This window comes from Pan paniscus, chromosome 5 (assembly GCF_029289425.2).
Source record: "Pan paniscus chromosome 5, NHGRI_mPanPan1-v2.0_pri, whole genome shotgun sequence".
Lineage (NCBI taxonomy): Eukaryota > Metazoa > Chordata > Mammalia > Primates > Hominidae > Pan > Pan paniscus.
In genome coordinates, this window is record NC_073254.2 from 100,165,337 (window position 1) to 100,186,183 (window position 20,847).

At 40.8% G+C, this 20,847-nt stretch overlaps 1 protein-coding gene and 1 pseudogene across 1 annotated transcript; both read right to left on the minus strand.

Annotated features, from left to right (window-relative positions):
* Nucleotides 1-838: 838 nt before the first annotated feature.
* LOC100969390 (rho GTPase-activating protein 21-like) lies at nucleotides 839-7,157 on the minus strand. The gene is given in 2 exon segments (XM_055113911.2): nucleotides 839-2,006; nucleotides 2,008-7,157. Coding segments are annotated over 2 exon segments (5,676 nt in total). The 5' UTR covers nucleotides 6,525-7,157; the 3' UTR covers nucleotides 839-847.
* Nucleotides 6,947-14,917, minus strand: LOC100993590 (adenylate kinase 4, mitochondrial-like; annotated as a pseudogene).
* Nucleotides 14,918-20,847: the final 5,930 nt, after the last annotated feature.

A 20,847-nucleotide genomic window follows, 5' to 3' on the forward strand; every position in this document is an offset into this window, starting at 1 on the left:
TATAGTAATGACTTACATAGTCCTTACATTGTATTAGGTATTTTTTTTCACCAAAACAATTTTTATTTCCAGTGTTTAATTGGGTATGCACACAGGCATGACACAGGTTTGGATTCATTAAGTCCTCATGTAGAATTATATTCTTCTCGATAAAGAAGCCAGTTCCATCCAGGATCCACTATCTACACACCTATGTTACAACATTTATATCAAATCTGGTATCTGAAGAAAAGATACACATTTAATATGTTCATTTAAGTTACGTATTTTACAGAAAGATTAAAAATTCAAGTCACACAAAACTCAAAAACTGTATTAAAAGTTTGAATATAAAACTCAGATCCACCTGGAATGACTAAAGAATGGAAGTTCTGTATCCACCTGTGTTAAAACTGGTAAATGTAATGAAATTTGTTACCAATAAAACGCATTCGTTTATTCAATGTAAGTTATCTAATTTTAACAATATGGCACCCTAAAAACCAACTGTATTTTTATGCTGAGGCACTTTCGTTAGTGATGAAACCAAAAGAACAAATTTGCTGCACACTGATGCCAGCGATTTTCTTCAGTGATTTTGGGTATATGCTATGTAGTAAGTTGCAACAAATACCTTGCTCATTTGTATACAACTATCCGATATATTTTTAAATATATATATATATATATATATATATGTACTTCTGGCTGTAGTAATGCACTGTAAAGCTATTTCACAGTGCAAAATGATGAAACCAGCCCAAATGAAGGCTGCATAATAACAATTCTGATACAAGAAAATATTGACAGAGTTACTGGAACGTGTGACAGTAGTTTTTTTACTTGCTAGAGTGGACATACCCCCAGTTTAAAGACAGGGATGAAACTCTGCTTTATTGCCTGGGGTTTCAGATAGTTTATGAGGTTGGGCATTCGCTGCAGAACTAGCATTTTTGCTCACGTTCTGGAAGCTTTCTCCATGTATTTGGTCAGGTGACTGTGGTGGTATGGAAAGAAGGGGCCTGTTTGTTGAAGTCAAGGTGCTGGAAGAACTGCCTGTGTCGCAATGAAGAGACAAAGGTGTGTCGGTCGTGGCTATTTCTCGTGTGCTTGGGTTCTCTGTCTGGGGATCTCCGATTTCTCCTCTGCTAAGGTCAGAGGTACTGGTGCGTAGGCGTTCCCTGGCCAGCCAGTCTGAGATGGAAAGGTCCTGGGCTGAGCATTTTGGTTTTAATTGGTTTACAGCTGAAAGTTCAGATTCTCTCTCCCCGCTCTGCTCATACACTTTCCAAAAATTCAAAACGCTGATTTCAGTAGCATCTCTGTGCCCTCCTAGTGTATGTCTGCGCCGGATGCTTTTCCTTTTAGCAGTCTCGGCATTCACTTTGTGATTCCCTACTCCAAACATGTCATCCGCAGGGGCTCTGGGTCTCAGTTTTAACCGATCTGCTGTTTTCGTTTTCCATGTGGGTTCCTGTTTTTCGGATTCGCCTCTGGTGGGTGTCAGTAAACTCCCAGTTGACTTTCCTTTTTTCATAACATCAAACACTTTAGTTAATGAAGGTGCTTCTTTCTCATTCTTGGCATCTCCTAGACTTCCACTATTTGACTTGAATCTAGCTGATTTTTTCCTGGAAAGAGTATCACATTCGATGAGTTTATGGGAACTGAAGAGCTGTCTCCGGCTATCTAAACTTGATGTTAAACTTCCCTCGGTGCAACTTAATTCACTTCCTTCAGAATTTCTCCGGCTGCTCTTAGTCACTTCTTGCAGTTTTCCTCGGAAAAGCCTCTCTGAAGTCAAGGCTGTGGGGAACACGGGAAACTCGCTCTCGCTGTCCGTTTCCACAGGCCGCCCTTTGCTGATGAGTTCGCTTCTCTCGTCATCTGCCTCGTCCCCCTTGCTCTCTGCCGCGGATTGCACCTCAGGGCTCAGTCGACTGGAGTCCAGGCTAGTCAAGTATGTAGCAGACGATGTGGTGGAATAATCTGAGGTGATGGTGCTGACGTTGGCCAAAAACTCGCTGTTTCGTTTGTGGACTGGTTGATTTCTTCATGGAAAACCTTGCCAGGGAGGCCTGGGAAGACGTGCTGAGCAAAGTGCCAGAGTCAGAGCCTGTCTCTTCAAGGTGGGAGGACTTCTGTGCCAGAAGTGACCTGGGGCTCTCTTTCAGGATGGCAAAACGACAGCTGAGAGTTGGTGACTTGTTGTGTTTTGAGTTGTGTGGTGGTGAGGGTTCTTCAGAAGGCGTGCTCTCTTTTCCTAGTGATATCTTTTCATCTTTTGTCCTGCTGGGGTCTTTCCTAGTGCTGTTTTCTTTGGCAATGATGATCTTCTGTTTTCTGCCCAGTGTCTCACTTTCTTTTTTGGACTCCTCTTTAGTATCACTGTGACACTGTTCCACATTTTCTTTCTTAAAAAATACATTGTCCAGTTCATCTTCTGAGCTGCTAGGCTGTGCTTTTTCTTTTGGCTTCTTCCTCTTGTGACTAGCAGCTGCAAAGATGGAGGACACAAGCAGTTCCCTGCTATACTGACCCTTTCCAGATCCCCAAGAACCCTTAGATTTTGTTGAGTCACTAGTAGCTGAATCTGATACATCTCCTGGGGAGACTCCTGTCCTTCCAATGTTGGTGAGTAAATGATCTATGTTTGGCACTGGCTGAGAGTCTACTGTGCTTTCCTCCTGCACTGTTGTAAGAGGCTCTTCAGCACCTTCTTCTGTGAAAAACCAGTCATGGTGCTGGATGAACGTTTCTACGATCTTGTACTGGTCAGGCATGTGGGTGACCATGTGGGTGATGTTGTCTTCTGATGTTCGAACAAGGGTGGGACCAAACACTATTGCTAGGTTTCTTGGTTCCATCTTATTTTTTTCTGAATTTTCTGCCACTGTCTTCAGATGAGCTGAAAGGAACTTAAGTGTTTCATAATGATGTTCAGGCAAATCGTGAATTAGTCTTTTTAATGTTTTCAGACGATCTAGAGGATCTTCTTTACGATTGGCTTCAATAAAATCAGCATATTTATCATTTGTGAAGAGAGGCTCAGGGAGTTTTCTGAAGAAGGATTTTAGTAAACTGCTTATCACATTCAAATCTCACCATTTATCATCTTGTATATCAATATCAGCCATTCCCTTGTTGAGTTCTTCTTGCATACTTGAGATGGCTGCATTATTTCCAGGAGCTCTGTAAATACTTGTATATTCAAGACCTCTTTCTTCAACTAATTTGCAACATATGTCAACTATTAATGGAATATACCGATTAGTATGAGCTGGTGGGCAGTCATCTAGTCGGATGCCGAAAGTTCCTGTAGCAGTTGGCTTTTTCTCAAATGTCTTTCTCATGATACTTGGAATGCCTTTTCTCCATGTGCCTTTGTCTTTTGGGGGACTGGTATCATCTTTACTGAGAAGTTTCCTTTCCGATTCTTCCTTCGGAGAGTGTGGGCTTTGAGTCTTTGGCTCTGATTTAGCACCAAGCGAAGTTTGCCTGATGCTGAGACTCTGGCGAGGTGTTTTTGGCAACTGTTCTGCTTTGCTCATCAGATTGTTGTATTCTTTTATTGCTCGACTAATTAGATCCCTGTTAGTGACTCCAGTGTCCTCTTCGTTTAGGTTGCTGCTCTCCCGGATCGTCTTGATCCAAGCTAACATATCATCTATGTCTTCAGCCTGAAACAGGCATTCACAGTCAGACATGGTGAGTCGAAACACATTTTTCCTCTTGGTCTCACTGTAAAAGATGTCTATCAAGCAAGCATTAACACTGATGGGCTGCTCTTCCTCAGACGGAGTCGTCTGCTCTCTTTTATCTTTGTACAGGTAAAGTGAATGACCCCGAAGGACAACATACATCTGTTTCCATGGCTGAATACTTCCACCAACTCGCTTGCCCTTATCGGTGACAAGGGGTCGGAAATGGAGCCACCCTTCCTTGGCAGCATCACTGAAGACCTCTGAGGAAGAATCTTTTCTGGACCCAGAGTCTTCTGATGACTTTTGGCTGTCTGCGATCTTGATTCCCTTCAGACTAGATACGTGCTTAAAGGACAATTTTGCATCTTCTCTGTAATCATCCAGACCCTCATCATATGATTTTGATCTTTCTGTCTTTGAGTTGGGCTGAGCATCCAGGCTAGGAGGGCCAACAGATTCGTGATCATGTGAGAGCTGACGGCGAATTAATGGAGCTGAAGTTGTGAGGCTAGGAGGAACTGTTGCTATGGAGGGGACCTGAAAGGTAGAGGCTGATAGAACAGCAGAAGCAAGGATATGTGCAATATCATGATCAATGCTAGGGCTAGTTGGTTCATCTATAAATGGTATGGAAGTCAAAGAATCGCCAGGCGGACTGGTACTCGAGGCTTTTCTTTCCTCCATTCTTTTTATATGGACCTCTCGACGTGCATCATTGGGCAGCCAGCAGGTAGTGTCTGACCAGGTCTCCTGGTCGTTTACTGCCAAGATGTAAGACTGATGCCTTAAAGGCTGCGGTGTCTGGCGTCCAGATGGAGGTTTTTCCCTTAGGATGACAGCTTCTTTATTATCTAAAGTATCTGATTGCTCAATTTCAGCCTCTTGTAAACTTAAGTCTTGATTCCTTTGACTGACAGGTAGTTCTAAATCTGAAGTACCAGCGTTTTCACTCGACTGAGGGGCAGGTTTGGCAGAGGCTCCAGATAAAGAGGGGGATTTCCCAGTCTCCACTTGCTGATTGGGGGCACTGTCAGTCCTTACCCATGTCTGCTGATTCAACAGACTGTTCTGATGCAAGTGATTTACTGGTCTTTGGTCTTTGATAGAAACAAATGATTTCTGGCTAAATGATGGTTTTGTGACATGCGTGGAAGGAGCTTTCAGAGAATTACTTCGGACTTTCACAAGAGGTGACCTGTCTTGTGAAATACACTGAGGCAGTGACATTCCACAAGTAGTCTGAAAATTTCTGTTTGGCTGCAGTGTTTTTAGATCTGGTGGAATTTTTTTAAACTGCGACACAGATCCCACTCCTCTACCACTCATTCGCCTGTTATCAGAATTAACAAAGCTTGGAGCCACAGCAAAATTGGAACCTCGAAAAGATTTATGAATTTCTTGCTGCCTAGGTCTTTCATAAATACCTCGTCTATCATCCTGTTCAGTAAACCCACTCCACTTGTAAGTCTGTTTTATCTCTCCATTGGAATCAGGTATTGGAGTTCCAGAATTGACATTTTCTAAGGTTTCATCCTGTTCCTCAATATAATCCCATGAACGAGTTCTATGATTACTAAAACTAACAGATGGAGACGTCAGTGCTCCTTGAGATGCACTTCTTGGACAATACTTCATTAGCACAGAATCTTCCAGTCTTTCTTGGGACACACTGCGTTGCCGTATCTGGACAGACTGGGGCACTCGATCATGAGAGGTGCTTCGATGTTGTCCCTGCAAAGTAGTGCGGCTGGGGACGACCTGGTTATAATCCATCGTGCTTTGAGATGCTGCTCTTAAACTATCTAATCTTTCTTGTATTGTCTGACAACCTATGTGCAATCATCTGTTATCAATATACTCTTTGTAAGTTTTATAGTTTTTCCAGTCTATGTGCTGATGGGAATTTGGCGAATAGTGATTAACAGATACAGAGGGAGCCTCCACAGCTTGAGATCTGCTGCTTGAGATTCCATCAGAATGTCCACTGTAATTTCCAGATTTAAGTAAAATTCCAGAAGGTTCCAATGATCTGGAGCCTGCAGGCTGATGAATTAGATGAGTGGTGGGAATTGATAATGGTGGTGATGTGGTTCTGGACACTGTTTTTAAAGAGGTCTGCTCATTCACGCCATACCTCACTTCTTCAGTTCTATGTGAAGGACGTGTATGGTTGTTTCTATTGGATAACAAATCTACAACCTTCTCAGAAGGCACAATGACAGTCCTTACACTTTCATTGCAAACACACACTGCTGTGTTTGATTTTGCAACATCTGTTGGTGATGGAGGCACTTGTATTTCCATTCTATAGACCCTACCAGGTTGTGTCAGTACTGGTGTACTGGTTTGCTGTTTGCTCAATGATGAGTCAGGAGGAGATATTTCAACTGGCTGTGCCATGGCTGATGGGGCAGATGACAGCCAGGGATAGCAGATTGGTGGAGGTTCAGGTATATTGCGGGCATTGCCACTATAAGCTTCGTTGCCTTTCAGGTAGGCATCTTGAGAATATGCCACTTGGAGAATGTCTTCATATTTTGGCATAACACTAAGCTCAAATGTTGTATCACTGTTTTGAATTAAAGCAATTACTTGGGAATAGGTTTTGCCAATAACACTTTCTCCATTGACGTTTATAATTTGGTCACCTGTACATAATCCAGCTTCAAAAGCAGGTCCTCCTTCTTTAACTTGCTTAACAAAATGGTATCCATTGGGTCCAAGTGGTTTCTTTGTTTTCCTTGAGGCGTTTCCTGTTTCCAAAGTAATGGCTGAGAGACTGACCAGCTGCACAGAGCTTCCATCAATCTCAAAAGGCTCCTCTGTTTCCATTTTCTTCATCCTTATATGAAAATTGAATTGCAGACTCTGGGGGATAAACAATAAAATGTCTTAATGTAAAACCAAAGTCTTGAGATGTTCTTTTCAACATAACTGTTTTGGGACCTGGCCAGGAGAATGTTTCATCTTTGGACAGTGATACAGTTTCACTTTGTTCTTTTCCATCTTTATTTTTTTAGACCTCGCAGGCCTTGAACTTGTCACCATCTCCCTCAGGCAGACCAGTCCAAGGCGTGGCCATCATTTTATTTCAAATGACAAAGAAGGGACAAATCCTTTGGAGTCCACATTGGAGGTGGGGGGGAATGCCACCACACACCCAAAGGGGAAGAATTCCACAAGCAGGCTCCGAGGAGGGGCAGGGCTGGTGAAACAGACAACGTACCAGGGAATAAATGTTTTCAGGAAGCGCCTTCAAATGCCTAGCTGATTTCTCGTGACTTCAACTGACTTCGCCTTCTTCTTCCATTTCTGGAGACTTCAAAACAAAGGCGACAGGTCTTCTTGGCAGCCAGTGTCGAGGCCAATTGCAGAAAGCGGTCCCCTTCTTCCCAGTGCCACTCCTGAGTCCTGGAAAAATCCGAATGGGTCGTGAAGGTTTGAGTGTCAGCTCCTAGAGAGATCCCTTCCCACCCGCTCGGGCCTGGCGGCCAAAGTGCAGTGGCGAGCTGAAGCAGGGACGCTGGCCGGGCGCCGGGCCCGGCCGGGACGCTCTAGGCCGCAGTGTATTAGGTATTAAAAGTAATCTAGACATGATTTAAAGTATGTGGGAGGATATGCATAGGTTATATGCAAATACGATGCCATTTTATATAAGGGACTTTAGCATCTTCAGATTCTATTTGTAAAATTCCTGGAACCAATCTCCCATGGATACCAAGGAATGATTATACATATATATGTACTATATATGTGTGTATATGTACATATATATGTATTATATATTATATATAATACATATATGTGTACATATACACATGTATATTATATGTATATGTACATATATGTATACATATATAATATATAATACATATATGTATATATGTTCACACAGTATACTGATATAGATGTATATGTATATATGTGTATTTTTATTATACAATATGATTTCTATGATAAGCTCTTAAGTGTCAAAATTGAGCTTTAGCTGAACCTTTAAGTTTCACTCTCTTAATATGAAATAAATTTGAATCCTTTACAGAAAACCTAGAGATAAATACCAGTTTTTAAAAAGTCATGCTTGTTATTATGCATGTGTGCATCCCTTCATTATACAAACATTTATTGACTCCAGAAGTAGAATAAATGCTGTGATACAAAAATAAGACAGACAATATCTGTGTCCAGAAAGATAATGAGAACACAGCAGGAGCTGATGGTAGAGTTGGGTGTAGAGTCCAGACATGAAGGACTGTGTATATCATGCTAAGGAGATGGTTCTTTTCCTGTCACCAATGGGGAATTTTTAAAGCCTTTGAAGCAGGATAGACACAAGATCTTGTCTCTATTTGTACTTTAAAATGTTCTAATTCTTTGAGAAAAATGGAATAGTGGAGATATAAACCAGTACATTATTGCGAAAGGCCAGGAGGGAGGTAGTGAGAGCTTAAACTATGGCAGTGGATAAGGGATGGAGAGGAAAGGATAGATTAAGTAAATAAGTAAAATAAACAGAATGGTCACTGTAAGTGAAGAAGATGGAAAAGGGAAATGCCTAGGGCAGTTACTGGTTTCTAGCTGGGCATTGTGGGGGTGACATTTATGGGAAAAGGGAACACAGAAGACCAAAATGAAATAAGAATTCATATGTAAAAATAACTACCTCACATAAGTAGTTATGTGTGAAAGTAGAAATACTGTCACTTATCATCATTATTTAAAAGTCAAGGTCCTGAAAATAATACTTTAAACTACACTTAATTTGACTGTAAGAGAGTGTATAATGTTTCTTTAGTCAGGCTATGTGTTTTGCCTTTATATTCTTGGACACAAATATATTGTTGAAGTCAGAAGTTGAGGCTGAAAAATGGCTTGAGTCCAACTCTTCTGAATTTCAGCGTGCTATGCTGGTGTCTATGCTGGTTACTATCAATATGGTGATCACTGGGTCTGGTAATGCACCAAACTACTGAAAGTGCAACTGGTTAGTTAGAAGTAATAGAATTCCTCACTGCCCCCCGCTCCACCCACCCACACACAAACTTAATGATTTAAAGCTTTGCCAGTCAACCATTTTGCAAATGTAGGTTATACAAAAAATCCAAGTTGAATAAGTGTGTGAATGGCCAATACAAAAAAAGATAGTAATGGCTAAAATGTATTGAGCCCCTACTATATGCCAGGTGCTATTCTAAATATTCTCAATTAACCTTCACAAGTCATGGAGTTAATGACTACTATACTACTCATTTTGAAGATGGGGAAACTGAATCACAAGCTTACCCAAGGCCATCTGCAAGTAGGTTCAAGCTAGTATAATATAATACCAGATCCTGAACTCTTAACCATTATACTAAAATGTAGTGAATAATGACCTCCTAATAAAGAGTAAAAAGGGGTTGAAGTCCCCAGCTGTTATTGTTTTGGGGTCTATCTCTCTCTTTAGATCTGATAATATTTGCTTTATGTATCTAGGTGCTCTGATGTTGGGTGCATATATATTTACAATTGTTATATTCTCTTGCTGAATTTATCCCTTTATCATCTTTTAAACTTCATTGCCTCTTTTTAGAGTTTTTGACTTAAAATTATTTTATCTGAAATAAGTATAGCTACTCCTGCTTGTTTTTGGTTTCTGTTTGCATAGGCTATCCTTTTCCATCTCTTTCACGTTCGGTTTATATGTGTCTTTCCAGATGAAGTGAATTTCTTGTAGGCAGAACCCAGTTGAGTCATTTTATATCTTTAAGGTGGGGAATGTAATTAATTTACATTCAAGGTCGTTATTGATAGGTGAAGATTCATGTCACTATATTAATTGTTTTCCAGTTGTCTTGCATATCCTTTGTTCCTTTCTTCCTTGTTTATCATTGTGGTTTAGTGGTTTTCTGTAGTGATAGGGTTTCATTATTTTCTCTTTCTCTTTGTATATCTGCTCTACCACTGAGTTTTATACTTTTGCGTGGTTTCATGATAGCCATCTTTTCACTTTAAGATGTAGGACTCGCTTAAGGATTTTTGCAAGACTAGGATAGTGGTGATAAATTCCCTCAGTTTTCGCTTGTCTGGAAAAGGCTTTATTTCTCTCATGTCTGAAAGGTAGCTTTGCTGAGTATAGTGTTCTTGACTGGCAGGTTTTTCTCCTTTCAGCACTTCAAATAATTCATCAAATAATTCATTTTCTTCTAGTCTGTAAGGGTACTGCAAAGAAATATGCGTTAGTCTAATGGGGATTCCTTTATGTGTGACTCAATGCTTTTATCTTGATGTTTTTAGAATTCTCTTTGTCTTTGACTTTTGATAGTTTGACTATAAAGTGCCACAGGGAGTAGATTTTTAGACTGAATCTTTTTGGAGACGTTTGAACTCCTAGATCTGGATATCCATATCTCTCCCCAGCTTGGAAAAATTTTAGCTATTATTTTATTAAATAGGTTTTTCTACACCATTTTCCTTCTCTTTTCCATCTGGAACTCCCATAAATGAGAACATTTGTTCACTTAATGGGGGGTCCTATAAGTCTTGTAGCCTTTCTTTACTCTCTTTCATTCTTATTTCCTTTATTTTTTCTGGCTGGGTAATTTCAGATAACCTATCTTCAAGTTCAGAGATCTTTTTTTTTTTTTTTTTTTTGAGACGGAATCTTGCTCTGTTGCCCAGGCTGGAGTGCAGTGGCACGATCTCGGCTCACTGCAACCTCTGCCTCCTGAGTTCAAGCGATTCTCCTGCCTCAGCCCCCTGAGCAGTTGGGACTACAGGCACATGCCACATGCCCACCTGATTTTTGTATTTTTAGTAGAGACAGGGTTTCACTATATTGGCCAGGATGGTCTTGAACTCCTGACCTCGTGATCCATCCACCTCAGCCTCCCAAAGTGCTGGGGTTACAGGCATAAGCCACTGCTCCAGGCCTAAGTTCAGAGATTCTTTTATTGGCTTGATCAAGGCTGCTGTTGAAGCTCTCTATTATTTCTTCGATTCATAGAAATCATTAGCTGCAGTATTTCTCTTGGCTTTTTCAATGATTTTTATCTCTTTGTTGAATTTATCATTTGTATCATAATTTTTTTTCTGATTTTGTTGAATTGCCTGTCTGTATTTTCTTGTATCTCATTGAGTTTTCTTAAGATCACTATTTTGAATTTCTTTTCCAGCAGTTTGTTGATTTCACTTTCATTGGGTCTGTAACCAGATAGTTATTATATTTCTTTGGTGGTATCAGATTTTTCTTGCTTTTTAATGTTGTGTGTGTGTGCTCCTATGTTGATGTCTGTGCATCTGGTGGAAAAATCACCTCTTCCAAAACTTCTAGAGTGGATCTTGTAGAGAAAAACTTTCATCTGCAGTTGGGTTTTGGTGTGCCAGTTTGGAAGGATGTAGTGATTCTATTTTCAGATAGGTACAGTGCAGTCAAGAACACTATACCCAGCAAAGCTGCCCTTCAATAGCTTCTGCAGCTGTTCAAAGTCAACAGTAACTGTGAGCACCTCAGTAGCATAAGCTGTAGAAGTTTGTGGGATGGCAGTGGCAGTGTAGGTTGTTAATAGCTCCTCAGTGTCAAGGGCTTTTGAAGTCCTCCTTGTTTTCCCTACAATGAAGAGACTTAGAGGAGGGAATCCTTCTTGATATCAAGTGTGACATGGCTTACTATTAATAGCAGCTGCAGTGGCATTGGATTCCAGGTGCAGGTGCTTGAGGCAGCTGTGGGGTCAGGATCCTAGGTTCAGAGTCTCACAAACCTATAGTGATACCTGGGTCTTGGGGTGCAGATTCATTCTCTGTAGCAGGGTTGGAAGACCAGGTAGCCTACAGGACCAGAATCTGTGACTCTGAGGCACAACCTAGCACTGCTCACGGAACTGGATTGTAGCTACAATTCCTATCTTTTGGGAGCAGGGCACAGCACTGGCCCAACTCCAGGGAAGAAGGGGTGCTGTGGATGTTTGGGCCTTTGGAGCAGGGTATGGCTGCAATTTGGGTGTCTGACCCAATAAGGCTCAGTGTGTCAACTTGGGTCCCAGGGGATGAGGCACCATACAGTGACTCTAGACTCTGGAATGGTGGGGCTCAGCAGTATCCTGACTCTACGAGGCTACATGCAGTGGCAGCAGGTACCCTAAAATGGGGGAGCACAGCTATCATTTGGGCCCTGGGGTATAGGGAAGAAATAGCACAGCAATGATTCTTCTTTCCAAGGAGAACAGTGTTTCAGCAGCTCAGACACTAGAGAACTAATTATGCTCCAGGGAAGCAGGGTCCTAGAGTTTGGGCAAGGTTTCTGAGTTCACTCATTGCTCTGTTTCCCTGGCATGTGGTGTGTGCTATGTCATCTCAGCCCTGAGATGTGCAGCTGCTAACAGCTTGGCAAGGCACCACTTCCCCAGGGGGCAACATGCTGTTTCAGATCAGGCCCAGGTGGTGTGACTGTTTTGGGCAGCCCAAGCACCACTTCCCTGAGATGCATGGCACTGCTTTAGCTTAGATACTGGAGTGTGTGACTGCTCTGGGTGGCCAAGACACTGTTTCTTGGGATGCAAGGAGCTGCAACAACTTAGGCACTGGGGAGGTGGGGCTCCTTTGAGTGGCCAAGGTACTGCTTTCCCAGGAGAAGGAGTTCCGCTTTGGCTACAGCTCAAGGAGGAGGAAGGAGCAGGTGGAGCAGCTTCACATCTGCTTGGTCTCACAGGAAAAAGTGTAACAGCTGCTCACAGCTTGACATGGGGATGTCAGGCCACCGGCCTAGGGTGGTTCGGTGGTAGCTTAGTCTCAAGGGTGAGAAGAAGCCATGGCTATTTGTCTTTGGAGAAAGACACACTTCTGTAGTAGTTCCAGTTCCAAGATGGCACAACACAGGAGCCACTGGCCACAGGGGGCAGGGACAGGGTTAGCTCCTTCTCTGGAGACAACGTAGGTATATAGACCCCAGGAAGCTCCCTCAGCTGGACTTAGTGCCGGTGAGGACTGTAGGGGACCAAGGTCTGTAGGTGTCCAAGGTGTTGATGGGTGTTCCTGGGATCATCTTCATCTCTAACTAATGAAGATGAGTCAAGTCCTGGTGAAATACTATGAAGTATTTGTCTGTAACCTTTGTGTTACGTTTAGTCCTCTTCACTGTCAAACTCTCCCTTTTCCCTCAGCTTCCTTAACTCTTCCTCATTTTCTAAGGCTCTCTCTCAATTCAATCAAAGATCTGAGATCATCATTTACATTTTAAAACTCATTTATATTAGCATATTAATTCTCCTAGATTTAATCCCTTTTTATATTTCAACAAACGATTTATTAATGTTACGTTACAATGAGTGACAAAATATTTGTATCTAATTCTAGACATTGAGAGTTAGATTCTAGAATGAATCGTTGGAATAGAAGAAAAATAACGATTTTGTTTTCTCATAATTGTAAAACTGTCGTGTTAGTCTAGGCACAGCTAGTGCAACATTTTCTTCAATCTCACAGGCTCCATTCCCTTTACTACTTGTAATACACTTGGGTCACTCACAGGAGAAAGACACTGTCAACATCAGTAGTTAGCATTTTCAAAATGCATTTTGTTGTCTTAAAAGTTATGCTGTTATTTCAGTAATCTCATACAGTCTTATTTACTTCTGTGCATAAGATATGAGTTCTCAACATTCATGTAGGTGAATATTTCCCATGTTTTTTGAGGATTCCCAAAAGACTTCAGGAAGTTCCCAAAATAATTTCAAGTGTTTAATTTTTTCACAATAAAAGAAAGGAGCAATGTCAATCCGTGAGAGTCAGACCAGCAGCTTAAGTAAGACCCTCTGCATAGCGCAGTTTCTGGTGCATGAAGAGACTAAATTAGCCTTCTTGCTCTCAGTTCTTAGAAGAATTTGAGAGGAATAAGAGCAATAACTACCTGTATCATTTCATAGCCTAAGAACAGAGAAAATAGATGTCAAAAAGATAGATGTTAAAAAAACCGAAGCCAATTCCTTTCATCCTAGGATGTCTGAAAAGGAGAGATTCTATGGAGCATGGGTGCAGAAAAGAAGGAATTATGCCTATGAGAAAAAATAAACTCTGGACACAATCACTCAAGGCCAGAGAAACAACCACTAAGAGCAATTAGCATCAGTTTCATTGTGAGCAGGAGGGCACATACCTGAGAACCTGGGACAAAGCCTGGGATAGAGCCTTTAGCATTCTTAGGCTTACTGGTGCTGTGGTTCAACAGTCTTTGACGGAATGGAGAGAACCAGAGACCACCACCATCATGTGTAAAAAGGATACTATTGCAACAACAAGGCTGCAAAAATCAGCTACAGTTTAGGTTGTACACCATTTGAAATCCACCCTGTACCCATTTGAATCCACTTGCTTTCTTGTGAAGGGCTTGAGAAGTGCAGAGACACCTTAAACATGTGAAGGTGACTCTTTTGAAAGGCAGAAGAGGAACTCTTCATGAACTCTTTCTACTCATTAGTTTTCCTATCACTTCACCATTAAAACTAGAAAAGAAGCTGCAAGCTATCTCAGCTAGCTTCTTATTTGGACACAATACCAATACTATAGACACAATCGAATGAATGACCAAATCTTCCTGATTCTTCCATTGCACAGGGTCAATATGTGTCTTCGACTAAATAGCTGTGATCTTGTTCAAAAAAAGCATGTAAACACAGGGCTTGATTTTGTTAGCCTCTATCCCAGAAAATTCGTCGATCACTCCTTGGCTTTTGTATAATTCAGTGACTGGCTTTGCCACATCTTTGTACTGTCTTAGCCTTGCAGCAACTGCTTTGGGTTTATCATCCTCATGCTGGGCTAATGGTTCACCAGCGATGTCATCAATTCCACATATACGACGTGGATTAAATTCCAGGTTATATACCCTTCCGCTAGGAGAGGATCTTTAAGTGTTTCAAATGGAATGTTTAACATGATCACTAGATTCACTTCACAGATTTTGTCCAGGACATCAGCTTGCCCTGATGTCCTAGGAAAGCCATCTAGGAGGCAGTGCTGCCACATCTATTCTCCAACTCCAACATCATTAGGCATGTGATCACAGGTCTAGAACCAAAAGACCTTTCTCTATGTACTGCTTGGCCATGTCACCAACTCCGGTGTTGGCCTTGATGTTCTCCCGCAAGCAGTGGCTACTAGAGAAATGTTGGAGGCCTAAGTTCTGGGCAATCCTCTCGCACAAGGTGCCCTTGCCCTAGGCAAGCAGCAAGAGGATGACTGCACAGGAGTCTGGAAGCCATTGCCTTTGCTAGGAGGGGGTGGCCAAATGCACAGCCCAGATAGCAGTCCCAGAGGGAGCCCCGGAGAGTTTTGTTTCTTGGCTTCTACCTCTGGCACCTTTTGCTCACACTGGGACTTGCCAGCCTTCCGCCATTTGGCAGGAGGCAGAACTCCAGGAGGCCACCAACAGACCCTGCAGGGTGACCTTTTATTTTCAATTCTTAAAGAGATTTCAGAAAATTAGGGCAGGTATGGTAGGTAATTTTGTAAGAGTAGACATGCCTTTTTCTTAGGCATAAAATCACACTGTAGGAGCACCTGATACTCCAAGGATTCAAACCAAATCCTCTTTCTCCTCACAATAATGTAAGCAACAAGGCAAAATTAAATAGGCAGAGATTAATTTACTCTTGAAGGAGAAGAATAAAAGAGTCTCTTGCCTGATCCAGGCATATGTATACCTACACACACACACACACACACACACACACACACACACATATATATGTTTCTATTGCTGAGTGCCTTTAAAACCTTAGTTATCGCCAACCCTCCGATTCTCAGAACTAGTAGTACGCAGGAGAAGGCAAGAACTGAGGACAAATGTCCCAAAATCCCAAAAAGAGTATGACCAAAGAGACTGACAAGATAGAAATGCAGAAATAAATTCAGGGGAGCCTGAACTAAGAAGAAGGTGGGGAAAGTGTCAAAAGCTTGTGAATCCTAGCTACTGGAGTACAGGCTGTTTGGCATTTAAAATAGGTGTTTGTGATGGATAATGATAAATATGGGGTATTAGAAAAACATTATTGATGTTTATTTGAGATATTGAAAATTAGTAAAATTAAATGAGCAAGATTGTAAATAAGGTTGAGCATATAAAGGAATTCTAATTACCTTTAGGGTTAGTCTATTTACCCTAACCTTAACCCTAACTGTTTTTGCGAGCTGCTTACAAAATCAGAAAATCATTTATGTGAGCTGCTTACAAAATTATTTATGTAAGCTGCTTACAGTTTTAGAAATAATGGTATATGGCTATGCGGCATAATAATGCTTGCATGTATCAAGTTAACCTGTGTTTTTTGTGTGTGATTTCAACAGGAAATCCTATTTGTGCATGCTCTATGTAATTTATTATTCATGTAACATGGCTCTTTACTCACCAAATGAAGAAGCATAGCAGAAATTCCTCAGAACTTATTTAAACACAGAAGTAATATATCTGTAATGCTGGGCATTGTTCTGAACATTATATAAGTATTAGCTGATTTAGTCCTTACAACAACAATCTTCTGTTGTACTATTAATCCCATTTTATACCTAAGAAAATGAGGCATAAAGAGGTTAAATTACATAGACAAAGCACAACAATGAGTTAATGGTGGTGAAAAGAGTATTTGAACCCAGGCAGCTTGTCTTTGGTATCTTTGCACTGCTGTAAGGTTGAAGTGTCTCTGGATTGAACGAAGTATCTGGTTCCTTTGTCCTCAATGAGGTAGAATCAGCAATTGGAGGTAGGAAATGGGTTGCTCTAGAACTGAACATCAGCTGAACATCAGGGTGGCTCAACAGAAAGAAAGGAGACAAAAGTAATGTAATAAAAGCCAACAGATTTCAAAACAATCAAAGTATTCTAGAATCAATTTTTGTACATTTCTCTTCTGTAGAAAGAGTTAATTACTACTGGGAAATTTTGGGTGTTATTTAATAGTTACAAAGCTGTTTCTAAGAGAAAAGGCTTGAAATCCCATTAGGTAAGTCAATCCAAGTTATTCTTTAGCTGTCTTTAGTCCAAAAACACTTTATCACAAAATAAAACAGTAATAACCATGCATACTAATGACCCTGAGTCAACAAGAACCTTCCCCAACACACATATAAACAAACACACACACGAATATGTACACATTTATACAAGTTAAGACATGAAAGATGTATGTGATCCACTTTAAACTATTTCCGTTAATATCAAGTCAAAGAAATTGATGTTTTGATGCATCTTTGGGTAAACATAATGAATGTGAAATTCCTGATTCTTTCTATGTGACCCTCTGAACTGAATGTTTATAAAGCATAATATAAAATATTTTAGTCTAATAAATTCACCTGCACCAATCTATTCAACTTCAAAAACTATTGTCTACTATTCTTTCATCATCTGTACCTCTGTCCCCACTCTACCCCTCCTTGGTTATTATTATTTATAGTTCTTCTTATATACATTGTATATATACATTCAATGAAATACATACATACACACACACACACACTGATAGAAATGTGCAAATCTTAGCAGCACAGTTTTGACTAATGCATATACACACGAAACCCACATACTTTTTTTTTTTTTGAAACAGGGTCTCACTCTGTCGTCCAGGCTGGAGTGCAGTGGCGTGATCTCGGCTCACTGCAGCCTCTGCCTCCTGGGTTCAAGGGATTCTCATGCCTCAGCCTTCTAAGTAGCTGGGACTACGGGCATGCACCACCACACCCGGCTAAGTTTTGTTTTTTTAGTAGAGACAGGGTTTCACCATGTTGCCCAGGCTGGTTTTGAACTCCTGACCTCAAGTGTTCCGCCTGCCTAGGCCTCCCAAAGTGCTGGGATTACAGGCCTGAGCCACCATGCCCAGCCCCACATACTTATTATAATATAGAAGATTTCACCAGAAAGTTCCTTTGTGTTATTTCCTCCATCTCTTGTGGTAGTCAGCCTCTAAGATGGCCTGCAATGATTACCACCTGTTAATATTATGGCCCTGTGTAATGTCTTTCCACATTAAATAATGTTGACCAGGGTAACAATAAGATACTGTGGAAATGATGGACTTTCTCTTTTGTGATTGGTTTATAAAGACATTGCAGATTTCTGGGTTTTTTTTTTTTTTTTCTCCGTTGCCCAGGCTGGGGTGCAGTGGCATGATCTTGGCTCACTGCAACCTCCGACTCCCAGGTTCAAGCTATTCTCCTGCCTCAGCCTATGGAGTAGCTGGGATTACAGGCATGTGCAACCACACCCGGCTAATTTTTGTATTTGTGGTAGAGACAGGGTTTCGCCATGTTGACCGGGCTGGTCTCGAACTCCTTACCTCAGGTGATCCGCCTGCCTCAGCCTCCCAAAGTGCTGGGATTACAGGCACAAGCCACTGTGCCTGGCCACCATTGCAAATTTCTCTAGAGGAAGCCAGCTGCCAAATTGTGAGGGCACTCAAGTAGCTTTATGGAAAGACCCATGTGGCAAGAAACTGAGGCCTGCTGTCAACAGTTAGCAGGGAACCAAGACCTTTTGCCAACAGCCATCTTGGAAGTGAATAAACCAGCCCAAATCAAGTCAAACCTTGAGATGAGTACAGCCCTGGCCAATATACTGACCTTAGTCTTCTGAGAGATCCTGAACCAGAACCACTGGGCTATACCAGTCTGAAATTTCTAACCCACAGAAATTATTTGATAATAAATTCTTGTTATTTCAAGCTGTTAAATTTGGGGTGTTTGTTATGTAACAACAGATACTACTAAATCCCTGCTATCTCTGCTCTGATTTTTTCCTTATGATTAAATTTGCCTACTTTTGAATGTCATATAAATAGAATCATACTATGTTTTATTAAAAAAAAAATTATGTAATTTAATTCTATTCTTAATAGTTTGAGCTTTTCCCTGAAATTTTTCTAATGAAATTTTTTGCTCACTGAATTGCAAAAGAGCAGCAACCAATGGAAAAGCACCTCTTAATTGCCCAGCAATTTCTTATATCAGTGTGCATATATGTACACTCAAATGTGTATGTGTTTAATTATTTAGACTTTTAAACATATTTTCTCTTTCTTTAAGAGAAAAAATTTATTTAAATCTGTAGGAATGACTCTTTTGAGATGTCTCACATAACCTGGTTTCCATGAGGACCTATCTCAGGGCCTTGAACCTAGCAGGTGTTCAGTAAATATACAGTAAATAAATACGTAACTAAATCAATCAGTTATTGCCATCAATTCTGATTGCCTGAGTGAAAGAGGTTCAGACTGTGTGATCCTTCCTACTTGATCTGCATTTTGTCACTCACACTTCCTAAACTTTCACCTATGTTACAAATCCTACAGGTAGGTGTTCAACAGGGCCAGCCTGAGCCTTCTGTAGCAATGAAAAGCAGCTAGGACCGTGTCTTGCATCATTGTGGACTTAAAGCACATACCCTACTTAACACCTGCAGGCTTTGGCTGGTAATTCTGTCCCCAGGAATGTCAAGACTAAGTCACAAAGATGTACAGAAGACAATGCCTCTTTTCTGAATACAATCTCTCTTTTACCACCCTCTCTGAATAATACTGTTACTCGTTTAGGAAAGAATATGTGATGTGTAATTCCAAACATAGAAAAATGTAGATGCATTTTATCTACAGCCAGTATACTGTGTGAAAACTATTCTATAATGAAAATTTTGAAAGAAGACTCTAGTCTGTTGCTTAGACGGTATGGAATTATAGAATCTGGCATTAGCAATGATAACTTCTTGGTAGTCCTTGGGCCATCTTTTCTCACACATTTGGGAGACTAGGTCAAATAGAAATGTTTATATTCGGTTACAGATGAATCATGAATTCAAAACATTGGGAAGATGGGCTTCCATAGTCATTCTTAGAAAGCCAAGTTCACCTTGTTCTCTTGTGCTGATTTTAAAAAATCTTTTTTTTTAAATGGTGTGTGTGTGTGTGTGTGTGTGTGTGTGTGTGTGTGTGTGTGTGTGGAGAGAGAGAGAGACAATGTTTTGCTATGTTGCCCAGGCTAATCTTGCACTCCAGGCCTCAAGTGATCCTTTCAGCCTCTAAAGTGCTTGGATTACAGGTATGAGCCACCACACCCAGCCCTATACCTTTTCAAAAATATGTTTATCTTTCTTTTATTAACAAAAATTTAGGCTTGTAATCTCAGCACTTTTGCAGGCCGAGGCCAGAGGATTGCTTGAGGTCAGGAGTTCGAGAACAGCCTGGGTGACATGGCGAAACCCGGTCTCTACCACAAATACAAAAATTAGCCAGGCGCAGTGGTGCATGCCTGTAATCCCAGCTACTGGGCAGGCTGAGACATGAGAATTGCTTGAACCCAGAAGGCGGAGTTTGCAGTGGGCCAAGATTGTTCCACAGCACTCCAGCCTGGGCAGCAAAGTGAGACTGTCTCAGAAAAAAAAAAAATTATATAGCTAAAAGTGGTTCATACTCACTGAAGCCGTCGCTAGGAGAGTGGAATGCCGAAAGCAGATAACCAAGATGTAAATTCTTAAGACTCCAAATATGATGGGACATGCCAAAAAGACAAAAGAGCCAACTTGAAGGGGCTCCCATTGACTAAATCTGGGACAATTGGAACAAAAAAAAATAATGATGATAGTTATAATCCATGAATAAAATAAGAATCCATGCTGATATAAATAAATCGTTGAACAAATACATAAATGAAGGATTATGAAAAGCCATGTTTTAAAGTAGAATTCTTAGTAACATGCACAGATTGATGGAAATAGAAAAATCATTATTTGGCAAACACCACAGTAATAATTGTTTTAAGATCAAGATTCATCAATGCGTGATAAAATTAGTTCCTGAAAGTATTTACATAGTGTCGAAGAATCTTCCTGCAAGACAATTAGTTACAAGGAGAAAAATAGTAACTTTACAGTAGAGAAACCAGGCAGATACCACTTTAACCAAATGATCAGTTAGTCTCAAAGCTGAAGAAACACATTGATACCATGTGTCTTCTAATAAGCCCCAAGGAAGAGGACACAAAATCATTTCTGTTGTATTCTTGCTAAAAAATGCATAACCTGAATTTAATCGTAAGCAAACATCAACAAGCCCAAGTGAGGGATATCCTACAAAACAACAGGCCTGTACTCCTCATAATTGTCAAGGTCTTGAAAAGCAAAGGTAGACACAGAAATTATCTGGATCAG